Raw genomic sequence first — 24,600 nt, 5'->3', positions numbered from 1 at the left:
GTGGTGTTATGCTCATTCCATTTTTAGATGTTTGTAACTACTTACCATTTTGAAATGGTGGGATAGAGCTTTTTGTTTATGGTTTACACTAAACAGATTACCTATCAATACTGTGCTTATTTTATTGCAATTAGTTGTGCAATGAATTATGAATGAGACAACTTATTTATTACACACGCAGACAGATTTTCAAAGAAATCCTCTAAAATTCCAGATGCAATTTGTCATTTTTTTTGCAGGCATAATAATTCCTGGCCTGGGTTTTTGTGCATGCAAGAAATTTACCTGTGTGCACAAACTGCATGTATGCACACAAACTAGGAAGACAGACATCATACAGCTTGCACACAAGTCTGAGTTTTAGTCAATCAAATGCTTGGCTATAAAAAATTGTAATTTTGCAAAACAATAATTTTTAAAAGCTGGGTTGAAGCCATTCTGAAAATTTCCCCCAAAGTTTAGAAATAACACTAAGGCTGTAAAATCTAAAAAGCAAGAACAAGTTAAATCATAATTCTAGCCTTTACATATGTCATGCCAATCGCAGCAGGTGAAGTAAGAATAAATTGCTTTTTTATTGACCTACCATTATCTTGACAGAGGGCTACATTTGAGGAAGGCAGTGTGGCCTAGCACAGAAAGCACTGAACTGAGACTCAGGAGACCTGGGTCTTATTCCCAGCTCTGCCACTGGCTTTCTGGCTAACCTTGGGCAAATCACTTCAACGCTCTATGCCTCAGTTTCTCGGTCTGTAAAATGGGGATAATGATACTGCCCTTACGTGTAAAGCACCTGAAATCTACTGAAAAAAATTGCTATATAAGAACTGGGCATTATTATTATTATTTATTTATTTATTATTATTATTTATTATTTATTACCAGGGCCATCTCTAGAGGGATGCAGGGCCTGGGACATAGGCACCGAGTTTCTATCTCTGCCCAGGTCCCGTCCCCACTCCACTCCTTCCCCTAAGGCCCCACCTCTGCCATCCCTCTTGCCTGCCCAGTTCCACCCCCTCCCCCGAGCATGCTGCACCCTCGTTCCTCTCCTCTCACCCCCAGCACTTCCAGACATGGCGAAACAGCTGATTGGTGGTAGGTGCTGATTGGCGGGGCCTGCCAGTAGGCAGAGATGCTGGGGAGGAGAGGAAGGTTGGGGCCCTGTCCCCAGTCCATCCCTTCCCCCAAAGCCCCACCCCTGCCCACCCACCTCCTCACGAAGTGCGGGACCCCACAAAGCGTGGGGTCTGGGGCAGTCGCCCCGATTTGTCGTACCCTCGGGACGGCTCTGATTATTTAAGTACCTGAGTGTGGAGTTCCCTTGAAATCATGGAGACTACTTGCAGAGTCAGATACTGCTCAGTGAAATACATATAATATTGTTTTAATTTCTTTTGATTTCTAGGGAAAAGACTTGTTGAGATTGGAGTAGCTTCAATTTCAGTGGGAGAGATAGGCAATAAAATCCTGCTTTCCATGTCTTTTCAGTGAAATAGTATCTCCTACTGAGATAGCTGAAGTGCCTTAAAATGAGTTAAGCCTCAATTTGGTTTTGTGTGTCCTTGAAACCCCACTGCATCCTGTTTAGTAATTTGTTGGGTCTAAGGTTTCTCAGACTCTTATTGGATTTTGGTAGTGTCTTTTTATCATTATTTCACTGAGATCATACAGGTTCGAAATCAGTGTGTGTGAGATGCTCTCATTATCTGCAGCGATTAAGAATGTAAAGGACCCATTATAATTTGTAGTCATATCATTGTTTAATTAGGAAGCTCTGAATGCTGGAGTCCATGCATGTGCTGAAACAACCTTAGCCAAATCTGCACTAGTGGGCACTTCAGTAATTTAATTTAGTAGCTAAATGGAAACCTAAAATACAGATGGGTAACTAGAATGTCACATAACAGGCAAAAGTGTTTGTGTTGAGATCCAGAGTTTCTCATTGCACGCATGAGTTACAAAGTTTTGAGTTTATGCTATAGTGGGCTAAGTTGTCAATACTGAAGAGTATTTCAGGGTCTGCTAAGCATCTATAATGATGTGAAAAATGATAATGGATTTGTTCTGGTAATATCTGTGGTCTGTAAATGTCCTTTTTATTTTGAATGTGTTATCTTAATATACTGATAATGAAGACTAATATTCCAGTGTATAGTAAAAACACATTAAAATGACTGGTTAACTTTTATCTCAAGTTAAACAGTTAAATAAACATGGTCAAGTTTAACAGGTCAGAAATTTCACTTGCAATTAAAATTTATCTCACCATCTTTTTTATTTCAATACTGCCCTGAATCTGAGATAGGGCTGCAGAAGACACTGATTATTCTCTGTCCCCCTTCCCTACCACAACTCAAGATTGCAACAGAGTGAAATCTCAGTTTCTTAGCTTGGTCACCTACTCATAACAAATATCTAGCTGCCACTTCAGAGATGCATGTGATGCAAGCATGTCACATTGTCTTGCTACCCTGCTGTGTGAGCACTGAAACACACAGGAATTCTGTTCGTTAGTCATAATCTGCCTGCATGTACACAAGATGGAAATGTGCTTGTACGCAATGCGTTAAGTGATCTCTATCCACTTCCCAATGGGCAAATATCTCGGTTGCTAAAACCTCCTCCATATGTGGCATTAACTTGGCACAATTCTTGTTAGTTTCATGGAAGAGGTCAAAGATTTGAATGAGCACGAGCACTGAACTACCCTGCAGCCCCTCAAGGTGACCCTCTGGTTCAGAAATGAGGGATCTCAGCTGATCAGTGGGGGAATGCTTGCACATCATACTCCTGGGGTAATTCTATGACTAAAAATTCTGTGCACAATATTTTAAAATTCTGCATATTTTATTTGTAAAAATAGCACAATATAATCAGGCTGGTTTCAATTATTTTGGTAATTTATTGCAAAATACATGTCAGCAAGTATGTCTGTAACAATACAGACAACAAAAATGTCAGTAAATGTGTTTTGACAAATTGATTCCTTACTAGGTGTATTAATACAGAACTTTCAGTAATAATTAATTTAAACTACAATACAGAAACATATTTCCCACACCTCTCAGAAGCAGTGTAAAGGCTTGGGGGAGTCAGGGTAATGGAGGACCTGAAGGGAGGGAAGTAATTGTTGGGAAGGAGCCTGGAAGTGAACCTGGAGGGTTGTTGGGTGCGGATGGGAGAAGTATGGAACAGTTTCTTTATGGGGGAGCGGGTCGTTAGGGAGTTGGGGAACCTCCCCCATGCACACCCTGGCATACCCCAGCGTCTCCTATTTAGGCAGGCACTTCTGCCCCATCCCTGTGTATCCTTGCACCCCCACTCTGTCCCCATGTGCCTGCACCCCCCACTCAGTCTCCCTCTCCCCTCTGTCCCCTTGTGGCCCTGCATCCTCACTCCCATTCAATCCCTGGCTCAGTGCTGTCACCCCACTAGCTCCTGAGCTTCTGCCTCAGTCTCTCTCACCCCCACCCACAAGCCCTTCTGATCCCTAGTCTGTGTGACTCCCGCAGCAACCCCATGTGCCCTGCTTTGTCCATCCCCCCCATATCGTCTGTCTCCACACCTGCCTCTGTCCACAATTACCCTGATGATAGGCTTACAGCATTATGTTTATGACAGTCAGTATGTTGTATCCTGTTCTCCCTTCCTTCATCTGCCTTTTATCTTCTAGGTTGTAATCTCTTTCAAGTAGGGACTGTCTTTTAGTATGTGTTTCTATAGAACCTGGTGCAGTGGTGGCTGTCTCTAGTTGAGAGTTTTTGGGAGCACCACAATACAACTAATAAGTGTGTATGGAAATGATTTCTTTAGTTATATGGACTTAATACCAGCCCTCCATAAAAATTTGATTTGGAGTAACTTCAGATTGTTGAAGAGGTTTATTTTTCCTGAACTGGATCAACCATACACCATCAATTTCTACTATGAATCCTGAATATGGCAAATTGTACCTTCAGAGAAGATCCATTTCCTGTGCAAAACACATGCAGTTACCAGAAATAACTGAAAGGAATACTTAAGCTCAAAGTTTTGGATCACTGCAAAGTAGAAATCTTATCTTGGTTAGTCCTCTGCATAGACTCGCACTATCAGTATCCGTTTCTCAAAGGATCAAAAGCTAAAATGTTTGTTCATTAATTTGAAAAGCAAATAATAGGCCTGAATCCAAACTCCGCTTCCAAAGAGCTCCGAACGTTGGGGAACTTTGCATTCAGACATTACTTTCATGGCTGGGCCTAACTAAAACCTGATCTGCACAGCTTTGAGTATTGGGGAAAATAGGATCAGGATACAAACGTTATGGATCTGGCCCATCTTGCATTTTTATCTGTGATAAAGTGCTACTAATTATGTTAAAAGTAAAGATTTTACCAAACACAAGAGGGAGGAGGGAGCAGTCCTGCTGCCTTTTGAAGTCAAGGGGAGGATTGGGCCCAAAGGTTTTAGTATACAGCATTTTTGTCAGCAAAGAAAGGAAATTATTTGGGCTACTTTGTTTTTGCTAACGTAATGGAAACACGTTTGACATGGCTTCACCAATCTTTGTGCGCACACACAAAAAAATACAGACATGAATCTACTGATATCAGAGTTGTTTCCAGTAACCGTGAGAGTGAGCCCAGTTTCCATGGCAATGGCAGAGTAAATCTGGGAGGATAGAGTTGCATTGGCTGTGTCCTTCACTTCCTTTTGGTAGAATTGTCCCAATGGATTGCTGTACATCTGCTCCTTAGTTGGCATCAGGTGTGCAAAGCTAGTAAATGAAAATGTAGAAATGAAAGTTTCTTTTCAATGATGGATGACAATTTTTATTAGCTTTCTTAGCTGTCTTTGTTTGTTGTTGTTGAGTCAGCTGCTTGAGAACTGTACGTGTACAATAGGTTAACGTATATTTTTTTCACTTTTCCTTGCTCAAGAGATGTAGGCTCTGTACCCAGTGGGAGATGGTAAACAATGATGATAGCATCTAAAAGGTTATTAGAAATAAAATTACTTTTCACTAATCTCAAACTCCGCAGCCGCTTCTAATCCTAAAGCTGGCACTAATTGCTGTTATGTCTAATACAGCTTTGTAGAATCTGATACTATTACTACTTACAATTTTTTTGTTTTTAGCTTTCTCTAAATCCAGCTGTGATAACTGTTGCCTTTAGCTGCACAGTTAGTTTATTCTTTTAATGTAATTAGAATATATTATATATGTTTAAAAAGGTAGAATCTGAGCACAAAGCACTGCATGCTAGAGACCTACAGTAAATTGTAACTGCTGTCTTTCAGAGCACAATTTTCAGGGTATTGTTTTTCCTTTGCATTTAGTGTTGTGTATTTGTTAATGATAAGTATAGGGAGATAACCGGGAGCTGGCCTACAACAGGATTTGCACCCTGTTGTTCCTCTTTTTATGGTAATTTGTGTGTAATTCCTGCCTGGGGTCCACTCTAATCAGACTGTATTCTTCTCCTCTCCCTTTCTTTTTTGTGACACTACTTTTACTATGAAACATCAAGCAGCCGCAGAAATTACCTTGGCGATATAATAATCATCCTCTAAATACTTCCCTAATTTAAGACCTGGTGATGGTTGTGCACAGTTGTCATGGCCTCAGCACAGTAAGAGCACAATAGTGTTTTAGTGTGTGGAGCTTCATTGTGGCCCATTAAACAAGTTCTAATATCTAACAAAAACCCTTTCTCTAGTTAACAGTTGCATTTTTAATTAGTCACTCGTTTTACTTCAGATCTTGCTTATTTTCCTGTGCCTATTTGCATCACTGAAGCAATTATAGCAGAATGAATAATTTCTTCATGACCCTGACAACAGGGCTTTTTCTGATATACTAACAAGTGGATAGATGATATACTAACAAGGTTTTTCGCAGGAGTGGGTGGGTGAGATTCTGTGGCCTGCGTTGTGCAGGAGGTCGGACTAGATGATCAGAATGGTCCCTTCTGACCTTAGTATCTATGATGTAAACATAGTTGCTGAAACTAGGGATGCTGGGGGTGTGACTGCAACCCTGGCTTGAAGTGGTTTCCATCATATAATGGATTTACAGTTTGGTTCAATGGCTCTCAGCACCCCCACTATAAAAGTTGTTCCAGCACTCCTGGATTTAAAGATCAGGAATGGTGATATACATGATGATCATACACATTTGTGCATCAAAACAAACTTTAAGAAAACTTTGCAACTCACTCTCAGAGCCATCCCTTGGGTACGGTGAATCAGGGTGACCGCTCCGGGCACCGTGCTTTGAGGGACGCCGCTGGTCGGTGTGATTGGCTGGCAGTCAGTCCTGGAAGTGATGGATTCGTCACTTCCATCCCCCCTAGGGACGGCCTTGCTCACAATATTTAGTCATCCTTTTGTGGGAGCATTAAAATTACTCCTAATGTTAGGCTGAAGATGTTTTTGAAATCCCTAGTTAACCTAGATACTCCTGTGTCATCTTGAATTTGTTTTTGGCTTATAACTGCCTCCTTAAAGATATCTTCATAAAACATAAAAGGGTAAAGTACTAAAACAATCTTTCATTAAATCTTAACTGAGCAAATGTTTGTTTACTGTATTTAAAGAAGGGGAAAAACCATCTCCGAGGCATTATTGCACCTCCAGGCCTATAGGCAACAAATAGTTCCATAAGAACTCCATTTAGCTGTTGCCAGAATGGAGCCATGTGCTAACATTTGTAGTCCAATATAAATTTGTTAGTCTCTAAGGTGCCACAAGTACTCCTTTTCTATTTGTAGTCCAGTAACTAATATGACCTTAATTTTCAGAAATGTCTCTGCTGTTGTGAAATGCCACTTGGATAAAATACGTACAACTGCATGCAATTCCATTGCTGTTTGTATTTATATAAAACTTATAGGAACAACTTAAATGACCACTTTTCAACGTGTGATTAGTTAAAGATATGATTTTTAAGGTGATAATTTGGTGAAAGTAACCCAGGATAAACTGTTCTATGCGTGCTGCTTGTTTAACCGTCAAAGTCTCAACATTGTTTATTTCAATTGTAATTAAGATTACCTGATAGCTACGTAAAAGGTTTTTGTAAGATAACTCTTTTACAGATTTATTTGAAGTGAAAGTTAGTATGTTTACTCAGCCTGAGTTAATACATAACTATAGTAGTTTAGAAAACAGAGTCGACGTGGGGAGGAGTATGCGGGGTCACGTGCCTCCTAAATTTGCTGCTTGGCTTGGATTGAGCATGCTCAGTAACATTGCTGAAGCCAGCTGGCCTCACTCTGCCCCCCTTTCCCTCCCCATCAGGAGGCATGGGTCGACTCTGATGGAAAATAGAGTGATCACTACTGAAAGCTTCACAAAAGTCTTCACAAGTACAGTAATTGGTGTTATCATGGTATTCAACGTATCCCCTAGATGATATTCCTTATACTAGGTACTATCTAGGAAATAGCATAAGTACTATAAATACACAAACTACTTGCAGAGGCATTTGTAATGATTTTGATGGCAACCCCAGAAGGAGCAGGGGCAGAAGGGAATTTGGGCATCACTGCCTTGTTGCACTGATATGATTGTAGCTCAGTAACAGCTCCCATATTGGTTTTCTTCTAAGGGTGAAGTTGTATGGTTCCCAGCAGCTGTTATATTTCTTTGATCTTCACAAAGATTTTCCAGTGAAAACAAGTACTCAGATGAAAGAGAGGAATGGTAGAGCCCTGTATTAATTCTTTATTGATAGGGGTGTTTTATCAGCTGAAGTATGGAAGGTGTCAGTCTTTTTTGTCCAGAGGTATAGTTGTAACAGCTATTCAATATGCCACTTATGGAAAGGGGAATTTCATACTTTTGAATAAATAAATAATATAGATGCTGAATCACTGAACTGAAGTTTCTGGCTTTTCTTTCTATAATAGATTGAACAAATGAGGAATGAACTACTTCAAGAAAGAGCTACAAGACAAGATTTGGAGTGTGACAAGATTTCATTGGAAAGACAGGTAACAGTTGCAGCCATACCACCTCAATGTGTGATCCCTACAAATCTCACAAGCTGAGCACTGTCATGGTAGATTCGTGCCTTGACTGGAAGCATTCAAGTGGCATCTGAGGGCTGTGGGCAATAGTGCTGGTGATTCACTAGTTTATGTGACCTCAGCTTAGTGAGCTTAAGGTACCTACCATCTTTAGAAGAGAGAAAACGAAAGTGAGTTTCTGACCACTTGTCAATAAAGATCCCAAGGCAAGTTTCATAAGAGTAAAGATATTGTTCCCATTATTCTGGCTGAATTTCAGCTCTGTAATTACGTTCTTCATCACTGATTTCCCAAGCAGTTTCAATTAAATACATTTGTCACTTTTATTTCCTAACCCACTGTACTGTACAGTGCTATGTAGCTTTATCGGCTCCTATTTTCATCTCGAAGATGACAGTATTTCAGTGATGGGGAAGGAATCCCTATACCGTATACAGTCTGTCTATATGTTTTGGGATATTTTGGGAAAGATATTATAAATAATAAATATAACAATTGTTTTGTACAATTATTGGTTTCAGAAAAATGAACTACCAATTATATTGATTGGTTTTAAGACTAATGTAGGGAAAACACAGTAAAATGTCAAAAATACTGGCAACTAGCCTAGATCTAAAACCTTCATCAGATTTGGAGGGAGAGATCTTCCAAACTCTAAATACAATTTTAGAGTCCTGCATACCATTACCAAAATAATAATTTTAAGCAGTCACAGTTTTGCTCTGATATTTGCTTCTGCAGAAATAATAATAATAATACTCCATAAAAATAGCATTCTTGTGAAATAAAAAGAACTCTTACTTTCTGTTGCCTAAATTTTTATCTTATACAATGGGAAGTATTTTTAAATTATTTGATAATGTCTGTGAAACGGTTATCATGCTGTCCCTTGCAGACAGATAATCTTCCATTTTTATTGTGCCTTTCATCCTGGTGGATTACAAAGCAATTTACAGACAGACATATGCTAGGAACTGCTGACACACAGCCACCACTGTGGTCGAACATGTCAAGTATTATTTAACAGGACCACGTGATAGTTTAGGATAAATGGAGATGAACAATACTTTATCCACTTGCAATAAAAGAGGTATTTAGATAGGTAGAATGTAACTACCAGAATTAGATTGGGGCATGATTTCAAAGTTCATGCCCATGGTCTTATAAAAAGTGTGATGGAACGGTTTCACCACTTTTTAGAGCCTGATCCTGCAATGCTGACTCATCTGAGTCAGCCATGCCAACGTAATGCTAGACATCACCTCAGTAATGAGTTTAAAGGAAAGAGTGCCACCTACTGATAAATCAGCAGTTGGGTTTTCCCCATAGATCCTCCAGTTACAGACTGATTTATCCCACCATAGCACAGTAAATTATAACTTAAGAGAGTTGAGAAGTTCACAGCTTGAGGTAACATAACTCAAAACTTTTCTTTCAATATTATCCTACTCTTCATATAAGCTTCTCACTGCTGCTTGATTTTTAACTTACTTTTGTAATGATTGAGGGGTTCTTTAAGAGAACTCTGACATAAGTTTACTAAGTTGAAACTTTAAAAACATTACACATGTCTTAAATGAACCCTGTCTGTACATTTTCATGCAAACAGTGTACTAGAGTACAACTTCAGTCTCTTGCTGATTAGTGTATTTTAAAACTCATAAAACCATGCACAGTGTCATAGCTCCTAATTGCTATATGCAGTGTTGCTATAGCTGTGTTAGTCCCAGAATATTAGAGAGTCAAGATGGGTGAGGTAATATCCTTTGTTGGATTAACTTCTGTTGCTGAGAGAGACAAGCTTTCAAAAGCTTAAAAGATAATACCTCACCCATCTTGACTCTAATTGTAAAATTGTTTATTTTATATTGCTTCTAATTGTAAAATTGTTTATTTTATATTGCTGATGGTAGAGAGTCTGTTTTTTAAGAGATCAGACATTTCCCTATGGCATCACGTGGCGATTAATGGATTGTTAAAGTGAGAGAAGATGCATAAATCTATGGAGAGTTTCTAGTGACCACATGATAACTTAGAATGAAACTTGAGTGACTTATCTCTCACGACTGATTATATACTTTTTTAAATGTGCGGATCCTAGGAGGGAAAAGGAAACCTCATTGAAAACCTAGATGAACTTCTTTTGGTTAAAAGAAAAGGAATACTTGTGGCACCTTAGAGACTAACAAATTTATTTGAGCATAAACTTTCGTGAGCTACAGCTCACTTCATCGGATGCATTCGGTGGAAAATACAGTGGGGAGATTTATATACACACACAGAGAACATGAAACAATGGGTTTTATCATACACACTGTAGGAGAGTGATCACTTAAGATGAGCTATTACCAGCAGGAAGCGGGGGGGGCGGGGAATCTTTTATTGTGATAATCAAGGTGGGCCATTTCCAGCAGTTAACAAGAACGTCTGATGAACAGTGGGGGTGGAGGAATAAACAAGGGGAAATAGTTTTACTTTGTGTAATGACCCATCCACTCCCAGTCTCTATTCAAGCCTAAGCTAATTGTATCCAGTTTGCAAATTAATTCCAATTCAGCAGTCTCTCATTGGAGTCTGTTTTTTTGTTGAAGGATAGCCACTCTCAGGTCTGTAATCGAGTGACCGGAGAGATTGAAGTGTTCTCCGACTGGTTTTTGAATGTTAAATGTTATAATTCTTGATGTCTGATTTGTGTCCATTTATTCTTTTACGTAGAGACTGTCCAATTTGACAAATGTACCTGGCAGAGGGGCATTGCTGGCACATGATGGCAGATATCACATTGGTAGATGGGCAGGTGAATGAGCCTCTGATAGTGTGGCTGATGTGATTAGGCCCTATGATGGTGTCCCCTGAATAGATATGTGGACACAGTTGGCAACGGGCTTTGTTGCAAGGATAGGTTCCTGGGTTAGTGGTTCTGTTGTGTGGTATGTGGTTGCTGGTGAGTATTTGCTTCAGGTTGGGGGGCTGTCTGTAAGCAAGGACTGGCCTGTCTCCCAAGATCTGTCAGAGTGATGGGTCGACCTTCAGGATAGGTTGTAGGTCCTTGATGATGTGATATATGCCATCATGTGCCAGCAATGCCCCTCTGCCATGTACATTGGTCAAACTGGACAGTCTCTACATAAAAGAATAAGTGGACACAAATCAGACATCAAGAATTATAACATTCAAAAACCAGTTGGAGAACACTTCAATCTCTCCGGTCACTCGATTACAGACCTGAGAGTGGCTATCCTTCAACAAAAAAATAGACTCCAATGAGAGACTGCTGAATTGGAATTAATTTGCAAACTGGATACAATTAGCTTAGGCTTGAATAGAGACTGGGAGTGGATGGGTCATTACACAAAGTAAAACTATTTCTCCTTGTTTATTCCCGCTTTCCCCCCCACACTGTTCCTCAGACATTCTTGTTAACAGCTGGAAATGGCCCACCTTGATTATCACCATAAAAGATTTTCCTCCTCCCCCCCCTGCCCCGCTTCCTGCTGGTAATAGCTCATCTTAAGTGATCACTCTCCTTACAGTGTGTATGATAAAACCCATTGTTTCATGTTCTGTGTGTGTGTGTGTGTGTGTGTGTGTATATAAATCTCCCCACTGTATTTTCCACCAAATGCATCCGATGAAGTGAGCTGTAGCTCACAAAAGCTTATGCTCAAATAAATTTGTTAGTCTCTAAGGTGCCGCAAGTACTCCTTTTCTTTTTGCGAATACAGACTAACACGACTGCTACTCTGAAACCTTCTTTTGGTTAAAAAGTCTTCTGTTTTCTTTGAAGTTAGTTAATATGTATCTGAGTCCGCTTATGGATTGTTAGGAATATAATGATCTGGCATATGAATATAATACAGTGACTTGTGTTTCAGTTTACTGTGCAGTATTTTTCATCATGCATATTATAGTTGAGATGAAAAAAAATAGACTATAGATTGTACCACAAATACGATAAATCACAACATCATAGAAATGTAGGGCTGGAAGGGACTTCAAGAAGTTATCAAGTCTAGCACCCTGTGCTGAAGGAGGACTAAGTAAACCCACATGCTCCCTGACAGGTTTGTCCATCCGGTTATTAAAAACCTCCAATGATGGGGATTCCACAACCTCCCTTGGAAGTCTATTCCAGAGTTTAACAACCCTTATAGTTAGAAAGTTTTTTCCAAATATCTAACATAAATCTCCCTTGCTGCAGATTAAGCCCCATTACGTCTTGTCCTACCTTTAGTGGACATGGAGAACAATTAATCAATGTCTTCTTTATAACAGCCATTAATATATTTGAAAACTGTTATCAGTCCCCACTCAGTCTTTTTTTCTCAGGAAAAACAGGCCTAGTGTTTTAACCTTTCCTCATAGATCAGGAACCTTTTATTGTTTTTGTTGCTTTCCCCTGGGCTCTCTCCAATTTGTCCACATCTTTCCTAAAGCGTGGCTCCCGGAAACGGACAGAGTGCTACAGCTGAGGCCTCACCAGTGCCAGGTATAGTGGGACAGTTACCACACTCCTGTTAGTACACCTAAGAGACAAGGTGGGTGAGGTAATATCTTTTATTGGACCAACTTCTGCTGGTGAAAGAGACAAGCTTTCAAGCTTTGTGTAAACGTGAAAGCTTGTATCTTTCACCTGCAGAAGTTGATCCAATAAAAGGTATTACCTCACCCACTCAAATATACTGGAACTAATACAGCTACAACAACATTACACCCCAGTATGACATTAGCCAACTGCATCACATTGTTTACTCATGTTCAACTTGTCATCTACTATAACCCGCAGATCCTTTTCAACAGTACTACCACCTGGCCAGTTGTTCCCCATTTTGTAGTTGTACATTTGATTTTTCCTTCCCAAGTGAACTACTTTGCATTTGTCTTTTATTGAATTTCATCTTATTGATTTCTGACAAGTTATCTTGCTTGTTTTTCTTTTCTGCTCAAAACATCAAATTTGATTAGTTTACATTAGGTTCTGCCTGGAATATTTAATTTAAAAAGTAGTTTTCAGTTTTAGGAAAAAATCACCCAAGCCAGGAACCTTCTTTGTTTTGTGCACCCGTAACTTAACTTAAACTCCGTGTGGGTTACCTGCCTAACCCAATCCCACAAGGAAAAAGCTACAGTGCCTGAGTGATTTATACCTGCAAAGGAATTGCATGGCCAAATCACAGACCTTTTAAAAGTAAGAATTAAAGTATTAAGAATGGAAACATTGTCAGATCCTTGCCCACAACAGTGGTGCTGGACACAGGTATAATAGTGCTCACATGTATGTGACACCTTGTATTATATATGCACAGCCGGCCATAGAGGTGTTCAGAATTTAAGACAAAACAATTTATCATGTAGCTTAAAATAATTCCAATCTGATATAGGAAATATTGAGCTATGTACAGAACAGTGAATGGAGGGGGTCACAAGCTAGAAAATGCAGAGCTGCTGCCAAACTTTCCAAAGGTTTAGGGGACTTCAAGCTAAAGAATCCAGTTCAGGCCTGTTTATAATTCTTAATCTTGATTAAATTCTCCAAAGAGTAACTTTGAAACACAAAGATGGGTTTCCTAGGGGGTTACAAGCGCCCCCACAAAGATTTCACTAGCTGACTTTTTTTTTTTTTTTTTTTGACAAATGTAATACTCTTTGCTTACTCACTGGATGTAAAAGCACCTTAGCCCCTGTGTTTCTCTGCGTGGACTTGTTTTGTATTGAGCAATGCTTATGTTCGTTAATATGCCGATGCTAATTTTATTTTATTTTATTTTTATATATATATATATATATATATATATATATATATATATATAATCTATGTTCTAATTTTAGAACAAAGATTTGAAGAGCCGAATCCTTCACCTTGAAGGTTCTTATAGGTCCAGTAAAGAAGGACTTGTTGCTCAAATGGAAGCAAGGATCACTGAGCTAGAGGAACGGCTAGAAAATGAAGAGAGGTAAAACAAGCTAAATCTAGAGCCTGGAAAGTATGTGTGCACATAGACGGTTGGCATTGTGCTAATTTAGTGTGACTTGGAAGCTTGTGTGGTTTCCAGACCTATGATTATAAAAAAAAATTTCACAAGCACTGAATTTGCATGACATTTTATTTAAAAGCAAGCATTTAACATGTTCTTTTTGTTTGCTACATCAATACAAAATCAATATGGGAATTGCTATATAACCCCTAACACAGGGATGCCATACTAGTAGCATTAGACACATCTCTTATTTTATCAATAGCTGCCATCAATTATAGTCACAGGAATGCCAGCTATAATTAAACATTTCCGTTTGCAGATGCATTTCAGCATTTATTTTTGGTGAGAAGTGCTTCTTGCCTCCCGAATTTTCTCAGTATGGCACTGAGAAAATAAGTATATTTTTCCTTAAGTGTTCATGCTTTGAATAAAATTTCAATATGTTGCATAGAATCAGTACATCAGAGCAGATGCCATTAGTATGTATTTTGCACTTACAATATCACAAGGGCGTAGGCTCAGAAGAATTTGGAATGATTCCAGCTGTCATTTCTACATGTCTGTGTTTTTTAGGGATCGGGCTAATCTCCAGCTAAGCAATCGCAGACTTGAACGGAAAGTGAAGGAACTAATGTTGGAAGTAGATGATGAACATCTCTCACTGACTGACCAAAAGGACCAGGTAGACAGACTGTTTATGTATAAATCTGTCTGTTATTTCTGTAAATATAAATTATCGTGCATTGTATAGACAAGGATATTTAATGTTTAGAATACAGATAAATGCTTGATTATTATTTTTTGTGAATTGATTTTACAAGATTCTTTTATTCCCAATGCCATTGTGTTCCTCAGCCTACTAGCAATAAGTGGGGAAATGTGACATTTTAGGCTTCTCCTAAGACTTTAGTAAAATGAAGGCATTTCATGTACAGACTACTAGCAGTGCTGTAGTCTTTGTTTATTTTTGAAATTTCATTGAACACCAGAAAGTGTCATCAACCAGAAGCAAATGCATACATTAGAAAGCAATATATGTTATCCCCTACCAAAAAAATAAATCCTCTCGAAAGAAAGAAGCTTTTTAGATTTTTTTAAAATAAGCATATTCTGCAATTTGTAGTAGCAATGTGCATTACCGTTTCATGTGACTTTTCCTGATTCCTTGCTTACAGGATCGTTTGTTTTAGTAAAATGGGTCAAATAGTCTTTATTCCGCCTAGTGAACAAGCAGATTACACTTTCAAAATGTTTGCTGTGGCAACAGTCATTCAATCTTTACTTTTTAAAGTAATTTTTATGTATCCAAACATATATATAACAAAATATAAAGTCTGTTAGTTTAAGCTACACTATATATGCAGTGTAGTTGTACCCATGTCACTCCTAGGATACTAGAGAGGCAAGGAGGGTGAGGTAATATCTTTTATTGGACTAAGTTTGAAAGTTTGTGTGTCTCACCAACAGAAGTTGGTCCAATAAAAGATATTACCTCACCCACCTTATCTAGCTTAAACTATGACACTCCAGTAACTCCAGGCTTAGGCGTTTTTTTTGTTTATTGAACACTGGATTCTACCACTGCATTGGTCTATACAATTACACATCCTCACAGTAGCTAGGAGGTATCTGTTTTGTTCTTTTCAATTTCAAAAACTACATTTACCATTACTTGATTGGTCTCAAAGACTAATGCTGGCTTTCAACTGCTGCCCAGGTACAGTTCTGCAATATCATAACATTGGCAAAGCTGAGACTTCATTTTCCAGCTCATAGATTCTGGGAGAACAGAATTCCTTTATCAAAATATTCTTCTAATCAGCTGCTGTTTAAATATTTCAGTTGAGTTTGCGTTTGAAAGCAATGAAACGTCAGGTTGAAGAAGCTGAAGAAGAAATAGACAGACTGGAAAGTGCCAAAAAGAAACTTCAGAGGGAGTTAGAAGAGCAAATGGACATGAATGATCAGTTGCAAGGACAACTTAATGCTATAAAGAAGGAATTAAGGTGGGATTTCTTATAAAAGCAGATACCTAGAACAGACCCACACATTACCAAATGTACACTTCAGTGCAGTTCTCACAGAATACTTACAAATGTCTTGTAGGAGCATTGAGAATTAGTGCAAAAATTAAAGGCCTTTTTACATTACCCTTGTAAGCCATCATTTCCCTGACTTTCTTTCATGCTTAACTTGGCTCACATAGTCTTAGCCTGCGAACAATGCTTTTCTTTGTCAAATTTCATTTTAAATTATACTGTAGGAGCATAAAACCAGGGACTCTGTAGTTCCAGATCATTGTTTATGCATCTGTTGCTCAAAACCAATTCTGTACTTATAAAACAACTGGAGAATGCTAATCTCTTAGTGCTACAGCCCATCAGACTGGGACTGCCCTCTGACAGTTTAGGATGTTTGCTGCCTCAAATGCAGAGCTGGCAGCAACGCTCCTGCAATACCTTCCTCTGCAAATTCCCTCCCTCCAGGCCCTGGTAGGTGTTCCAGTTGTCAGCCCAGTTTACCAGGCTCTCTGAGCAGAGCTGGTGAGGCAGGGGAACAAGCGCCCATTGTCAGAGAACAGAATAACTGTATTTCATTGCAGAGATAAACTTACTTATGATAATTGAAGGGAATAGGTCTTCTGTGTTTAATTGTAAAAGTGGTTTTTTATCAGAGCCATTGCTGGAGGGGCCTGGGTGCAAAATTTGGAGTTTCTCATGGCTGTTGTACATTAACTAAAAGGCCCTGAAAAAACATTCTAATCTTGGGGGAGATTTAGGAAAAGATCAAATGTAGACGTTTCCTCTGCTAAAGTTAGTAAAAAGATATTTACTATGTAGTGGGGAGAGTGAGTGTGTGTGTGTGTGTGTATGGGATGTGTTATGGTGTATTATAAAGTTTTTATCAACATGAGTTGGGGGTGGGTGAAATTCTCAGGAATGTTGTTCAGCCCTCCCCACCCTGTATTCTGTGTAAACTACATATGTTAGAGGAAACATTTCAAAATGATGGATATTTGAAGCTTTTGAGAGGTTTGGAAATGTCTGAATAAGTGCTAGCTGTGGTAAATTAGTAGACAGGTGAGGTGCTCAAAGAAGCATGATAAATTGTGGAGCTATGTGGTAAATGAATTTATTACATGGGTTTCATTCCACACATGTATGGAGGTAAGCTAATATATAGATAGTGATTTGGGGTATTTAGGTGCTTTTGAAAATCCTACCCTTTTTAGAAGAATAAATCCCTGTGATTTACTTAAAGTAACATAGGCACTAATCCCAACCAGAATTAATATAATCAGTGCTACTATTTTAGTTTTCCAGAATACATGTACATGTTACACATACATCCATATGGTATTGCTGTACAGATATGTATATATTTTTGTTGTAGCAGACGGAAGAAGTCACCAAGTAAAGTGTTGACTGATCTTGATGATGACGATGATGAAGATGATTATGATGATGATTTCAGTACGGATGGAGAGAGCCTCTATGAAGCACCTTCAGGACATAAATCCTCAAAAGACAATGATACAAAAAGCTAAAACTAACTCAAACCTGTGATTCTGTGAAACTAATTTAGGCTGATCTGTTATCAAGGACCTGCAGATTCCAAGAGGCAAAAGACTAAACAGAATTGAGAGCTGAAGATCTTTACATCTGTATTGTGCCATTTTCATATTTAAATCTTCTTTGTGTAACAAAGAAAACAGAAAGCAAGATTGCATTGTAAAACAACTAGAAATATGGCATGTACCTGTTACCTTTGAGAAAACATTTATAACTGGGATGATGTTTCAAATCAGAAATGTGATTTTGCTAAAATTCTTTTTAAATTAAGTAAACCGAAATGAAAGCCATCTGAAAGTTATTGAACACTACTTTATTTGAGGTTGTTGCTAAAGGTTTTTTTCCTAGAATTTAAGAAACCATAGTGCAGAAGATTATTTAAGAATTGTAAGTAGGGGAAACTGATGTATAGAATGTAAATATTTTAAGCTAGACCTTTTTGTTAACTACTCTAGTGCCATTTTGTAAAGCTTCAAAAATTTTATAGATCAGTTTCATATGAAAATTACTTAAATCTATTTTGAACATTATGCGTTTTAACTAAAAAAAGAAACAAGTACATTTTAAGACTATGTATTAAGGGAGCGGATTCATTGTTTTCAAGGCAAGAAACACGGTTGAATTTTAAATTCAGTATAAATTTTACTGTGTGTCATCTACAATTAGAGGTCAGATGCTGGCTTGCATGATTAAACCCCTAAAATCCAAATCCTGTTTGTTAACTTCAAAGAGACCATCACTTGTGTATGGTGAGCAAGAGTTGGTTTTAGGGTTATAGGAATCTTTGTGTACAAAGCCATCTGCCCTGAGTAGGGAATACTGAGAACAATTTTAGTTATTTCTTGCAACAACTTTTCCCAAAGATAGCTCATTGCTGCCAGGTGCAGAGCACTCTGGGCCTTTATCAGCAAAACACTTTAAGCAATTGGTTTACCTGAGGCCCATGAGCACTCCCATTGCTTTTGGTAAGATTTCTCATGGGCTGCAAGTTAAGCACGTTCTTAAGTGCTTTGATTAACTGTTCCCAGAGTGTTCTGTACCCTGCAGGATGGAGCCCAGGTTTGAGGAAAAGTTAATATTTAACATATACCCTGTAATCTGATTTTATATTTCTATCATGTTCTTTAGTGCCTGTTCATACATTTTGTGGTCTCCAGGACTATATGCAGTTTATGTCACTTTGGAGATTATCTTGATCAGTCCTGTAAAGAAACTTTGAAAAACATGTATTGGAAATTTGTGGGTTTTATTTGAAACTTTTTACAGTTGATTACTAAATGTATTATCATCTGTATAATTTGTATCATGCCTCTTCCCTGCTTTGCTCTTTTGCAAATTTAGCATCTTTGGAAATCTGTTGCCAAATAATTTTGATAATAAGCCATAGCTAAATTCTATCTGATTAGCAACTTATTTCAAATGATATTTAAGTAAGCGCTTCTCTGTTGCATTGACCAAATAACCATTTATTTTGATGTAGTTATAAAATTATTAGAACCTGGAGGTGTTAAAATTTTCCTTTTACTCCTGCAGACTTACCTACAGAAGAAGTTTAGCTTGGCAGTTCTGAAAGTGAAGCAGCTGTTTTTGTTTTTGTTTTTTTTAAAAAGTAGGTAAACAGCCATCCTGACAAGGAAATATCACATCTCTTCCAATGTGGTTACATAATTGTTTTGTTTCTAAGGCCCCAATCCTGCCATTCACAATGTGAGGGTGCAGCAATCCATTCCCTTGTTGTAAATTGCAGGATCAGAGCCCATATCATCATCATCTTGTATATGATTTCAATAGCACCTGACATTTATAGGAAATAAGTTACTACTATCATCCAGATTACGTTATGAAATATATATACGCTTTCCAGTTAATTAGTTTTCTGATTTACATAAATGAATCCCTTTTCAGTGATCTCTTTTGTACTACTTCAGTAATGTTAAAAAAAAAAAAATCTGGAAAATTTGCGTTATGCTGTATTGACAATCATCCGATAACCTCTTGTGATTTATTTTTTGTTTTGTTTTATTTTACATTTTAACATGGATTTAACTGTAAACAGCTGATAATTTTCAGTTCTGTTTCAGCACTTTTATCTTAATGTTCATAAATTACTATTCTGAGAAAAGATCAATTAACATTGCAGCTACCTCCAGGTACACTAAACTGTAAAAGAAAAATCATTTAAAATAAACTGTATCAGCCAAATGCATTCATTTCTACTTTTTATGTTGAATTCTGGTTGATTTGGTGTTTGAACTGCATGCTGCAGAATGCATGTATTTAAAATATGTTAAGGAAAAATTGTCCTGGAAATATTATTGTTATAAGCAAGTTTCTATATTTCCTTCCACTTGGAAAGGTAAATTTAATCCAGAACATTCTGTTTTACAAGAAGATAGAAAATCTTATAAAAAGCTTATAAAATAATATAGAAGAAAGAGCCATATTTGTTGTAAACTCTAATAAAGGTATAGATTAAATTAGTACTGCCCTTATCCATACAGTTAGGTCTCTTAATAATTGGGCCTACAACTTTATCCTAATTATAATCTGAATTAAAGGAAGTGAGTGAAAGTTTATTAACTGTCACAATAACCTCTAACAATAGATATGGGTGGGAAATGATGCAAAAGGGAGTCGGAGTGAATTAGTCCAAAGAAAGAGGCCTACTAATATAATTCAAGGACTGTGTTAAGATCATATCTGGTAAACTAATGAAATGTGAGACCAGAAATCAATGGACCAAAATTGGTGTGTCATAAATTAGGCCTAATTGGTGAACAAAATAACGAGAGGATGAGCAATTCCAACCCTAGCCCTAACCTTTTTGGGATCCTAAAAATAAAACAAAAAGGATTAGAAGCAGCAGAAGAAGCTGTTTTGCCAACAACTGCTGCAGCAACCTTTGTCGTCATGCCTGCCACCCAAACCATTTCCTGGGACCCAAGGGTCTGCTGTGACATTGTTGGCCTTCATAATCCGAATTCCAAGACATGTCCTGACAAGACCAGGCCAAAGAGAGGGGACCCATATGACATTGCCACCTCCACCAGCTCTGGCTAAATCCTGAATACCATTTAGAATGTGGGATTTTGTTGGCCCTTCCCCTCCCTGCACGTGTCCTTTTCTTTCCCCACCTTATTTGTTCTCTTTTCTTTTGTCTTCTGTTCAGTAAGAGTCTGGCTTACCTGGCCAAGTCTGTATATTTTGCAACACTGCTGTAAGCCTATGGCCATAAAAATACAGATAAGCAATGCCCTAACCAGCCTGACGCTGGTACAACAGGGTGGCTGATAAGACCATGTGCTGTGCCTGTTTTTTTCTAGCAGTGAGGTTGCAAGTGAAAGTCAAGGCTAGAGATAGAAGCTGCATTTTCTCTCTTTGCTGTTTTCTTCTTTATCCTTCTGCCTGCATTTGCCTTGTCTTCTAGGAAATGGGATTGGACTTCAACCAGACAGCAAGTGAGAAAAATCAGGACGGGATGGAGGGAAATAGGTGCCTATATCAGACAAAGCCCCAAATATCAGGACTGTCCCTATAAAATTGGGACATCTGGACACCCTACTTTAACAGCAGCTTCAGCCCATTTCAACTAACTTATCTTTTCCCCCAAAAGGACAGTTATTACCATCCGTAATACCATCTACAAGACTGTCAGACAAAGGGTTTTTCCTTCTAAAAACTCTCTTCAGTGAAAGGGATGTTAAAATGAAAGCCATACTTTTCAAATGCTTTAACTATATTTCCTTCTTTTTCTGTATCTTTTAAATAAAAGGTTAAAATAATGTTTAATGGTGTGTTTACCCTGGTACTAAGCAGCCTGAGGTTTCTGTGTACCAAGCCATGATCCTTATTTAACTTTGTTATTTAATGTTAACACTTTTGATTCTTTGGGCTCATCTAAATTAATACAACTCTGCTCACCTGGGAAAGATGGTTTTCCTTTGATTTCTGCAAATATTGTCTGAAGGTGATTGAAATCCTTAAATGTCTGTGCTGAAGCAACGGAGAAGGGCACTTTCCCTCATCACTCAGAGAGCAGTTCTGATTTGAATAGTATCATCCCTTGAGAGCTGTCTGGTGGGCTGAAATTGTGGAAAAGCACCATCGCTTGCCCCATAACCTCAGCCATGCAGAACACAACGCCATCCACGGCCTCAGAAACAACTCTGACATCATAATCAAAAAGGCTGACAAAGGAGGTCCTGTTGTCATCATGAATAGGTCAGAATATGAACAAGAGGCTACTAGGCAGCTCTCCAACACCACTTTCTACAAGCCATTACCCTCTGATCCCACTGAAGGTTACCAAAAGAAACTACTCCATTTGTTCAAGAAACTCCCTGAAAAAGCATAAGAACAAATCCACACAGACACACCCCTGGAACTCCGACCTGGGGTTTTCTATCTGCTATCCAAGATCCATAAACCTGGAAATCCTGGATGCCCCATCATCTCAGGCATTGGCACCCTGACAGCAGGATTGTCTGGCTATGTAGACTCCCTCCTCAGCCCTACACTACCAGCACCCCCAACTATCTTCGAGACACCACTGACTTCCTGAAGAAACTACAATCTATCGGTGATCTTCCTAAAAACACCATCCTGGCCACTATGGATGTAGAAGCCCTCTACACCAACATTCCACACAAAGATGGACTACAAGCCGTCAGGAACAGTATCCCCGATAATGTCATGGCTAACCTGGTGGCTGAACTTTGTGACTTTGTCCTCACCCATAACTATTTCACATTTGGGGACAATGTATACCTTCAAATCAGCGGCACTGCGATGGGTACCTGCATGGCCCCACAGTATGCCAACATTTTTATGGCTGACTTAGAACAACACTTCCTCAGCTCTCGTCCCCTAATACCCCTACTCTACTTGTGCTACATTGATGACATCTTCATCATTTGGACCCATGGAAAAGAAGCCCTTGAGGAATTCCACCATGATTTCAACAATTTCCATCCCACCATCAACCTCAGCCTGGACCAGTCCACACAAGAGATCCACTTCCTGGACACTATGGTGCTAATAAGCGATGGTCACATAAACACCACCCTATACCGGAAACCTACTGACCGCTATACCTACCTACATGTCTCCAGCTTTCACCCAGATCACACCACACAATCCATTGTCTACAGCCAAGCTCTACGATACAACCGCATTTGCTCCAACCCCTCAGACAGAGACAAACACCTACAAGATCTATATCAAGCATTCTTACAACTACAATACCTACCTGCTGAAGTGAAGAAACAGATTGACAGAGCCAGAAGAGTACCCAGAAGTCACCTTCTACTGGACAGGCCCAAACAAAGAAAATAATAGAACGCCACTAGCCATCACCTTCAGCCCCCAACTAAAACCTCTCGAACGCATCATCAAGGATCTACAACCTATCCTGAAAGATGACCCATCACTCTCACAGATCTTGGGAGACAGGCCAGTCCTTGCTTACAGACAGCTCCCCAACCTGAAGCAAATACTCACCAGCAACCACACACCACACAACAGAACCACTAACCCAGGAACCTATCCTTACAACAAAGCCCGTTGCCAACTCTGTCCACATATCTATTCAGGGGACACCATCAGAGGGCCTAATCACATCAGCCACACTATCAGAGGCTCGTTCACCTGCGCATCTACCAATGTATATATGCCATCATGTGCCAGCAATGCCCCTCCAATACATTGGTAAACTGGACAGTCTCTACGTAAAAGAATAAATGGACACAAATCATATGTCAAGAATTATAACATTCAAAAACCAGTAAGAGAACACTTCAATCTCTCTGGTCACTCGCTTACAGACCGGAGAGTGGCTATCCTTCAACAAAAAAACTTCAAAAACAGACTCCAACGAGAGACTGCTGAATTGGAATTAATTTGCAAACTGGATACAATTAACTTAGGCTTGAATAGAGACTGGGAGTGGATGGGTCATTACACAAAGTAAAACTATTTCCCCCTCCCTCCCCCCCGTTCCTCAGACGTTCTTGTCAACTGCTGGAAATGGCCCACCTTGATTATCACCACAAAAGGTTTTCTTCCTTCCCCTCACCCTCCCTACCTGCTGGTAATAGCTCATCTTAAGTGATCACTCTCCTTACAGTGTGTATGGTAATACCCATTGTTTCATGTTCTGTGTGTGTGTGTGTGTATATATATATATATATATATATATATATAAATCTCCCCACTGTATTTTCCACTGATTGCATCCGATGAAGTGAGCTGTAGCTCATGAAAGCTTATGCTCAAATAAATTTGTTAGTCTCTAAGGTGCCACAAGTACTCCTTTTCTTTTTGCGAATACAGACTAATACTCTGAAACTTGTCTTTGCACCATATCAATAATTATTGGGATTTCATTTGCAAATTAAACTTTTTTGTAACATGACCAAGCAACGCTTCTGTATTATATCTTGGCAATTATTCTGCTGATATTAGCTGAATATCTATTTAAACTGTCACGTTTTGCATGTCTCAGATCCTTGGCTAGCAAAAACCAGAATCTATTCACAGTTTATTAGGGTTGGAAGGTCAGCTCCTCAGTGATTTAAATTATTTAAGTTTAGCACAGAAAATATTTTTTAGCTCCTGTCTGGAGCTACCCAGGTTTTAAGATTGAGAACCTCTGATATTCCAACCAAAGCAACTTTCATAATAAAAAGATTGATTAGGGATGTCCAAATTCATTAGTAAGCAATTCTTTCTCCATCCATCTCATGTAAGCCTTGTTCTAGACTCAGATGAAATCCTTTTTCAGATTATGAAAGTTTCCTTGCTTTTTTTCCACACTAGTATTTTATGTACCTCTGCACTTCTGAATTTCAGGAGAAACTAGTCTCATGACACTGCTGGCCTAAAAAAAAGTGAGGAGTAATGGAAAGCTAAGAAGGCCTGTTCTTGTGAGATATAAAGTATCTGTACACTTCAAGCTGGATTGCAAGCAACGCAAGCAATAGGAGGGGCTAGCCACCCAAGTGGTGGCTACACTTCTATTTTCAGTGCATTAGTTCA

The 24,600-nt window shown here is 38.7% G+C and overlaps 1 protein-coding gene across 6 annotated transcripts in view; it reads left to right on the top strand.

Moving 5' to 3' along the window:
• CGNL1 (cingulin like 1) overlaps positions 1 to 19,771 on the top strand; it is a 114,107-nt gene extending 94,336 nt beyond the window's left edge. For 5 of the 6 annotated variants that reach the window (XM_038419677.2, XM_038419687.2, XM_038419686.2 and 2 more), the window contains 5 exons: positions 7,896 to 7,979; positions 13,845 to 13,969; positions 14,567 to 14,675; positions 15,836 to 15,999; positions 17,387 to 19,771. In XM_038419677.2, coding sequence (XP_038275605.1) covers positions 7,896 to 7,979; positions 13,845 to 13,969; positions 14,567 to 14,675; positions 15,836 to 15,999; positions 17,387 to 17,540 — 636 coding nt within the window. In that variant the 3' untranslated portion in view covers positions 17,541 to 19,771. The remainder of the gene's footprint in view (positions 1 to 7,895; positions 7,980 to 13,844; positions 13,970 to 14,566; positions 14,676 to 15,835; positions 16,000 to 17,386) is intronic. The other variant, XM_038419685.2, reaches the window with a different exon arrangement.
• The last annotated feature ends 4,829 nt before the right edge of the window (positions 19,772 to 24,600 follow it).

This window comes from Dermochelys coriacea, chromosome 10 (genome assembly GCF_009764565.3).
Source record: "Dermochelys coriacea isolate rDerCor1 chromosome 10, rDerCor1.pri.v4, whole genome shotgun sequence".
In the NCBI taxonomy this organism is placed as follows: Eukaryota; Metazoa; Chordata; order Testudines; family Dermochelyidae; genus Dermochelys; species Dermochelys coriacea.
Note: the sequence above shows the minus strand (reverse complement) of the source record. Positions and strands in the feature narration are given on the sequence as shown.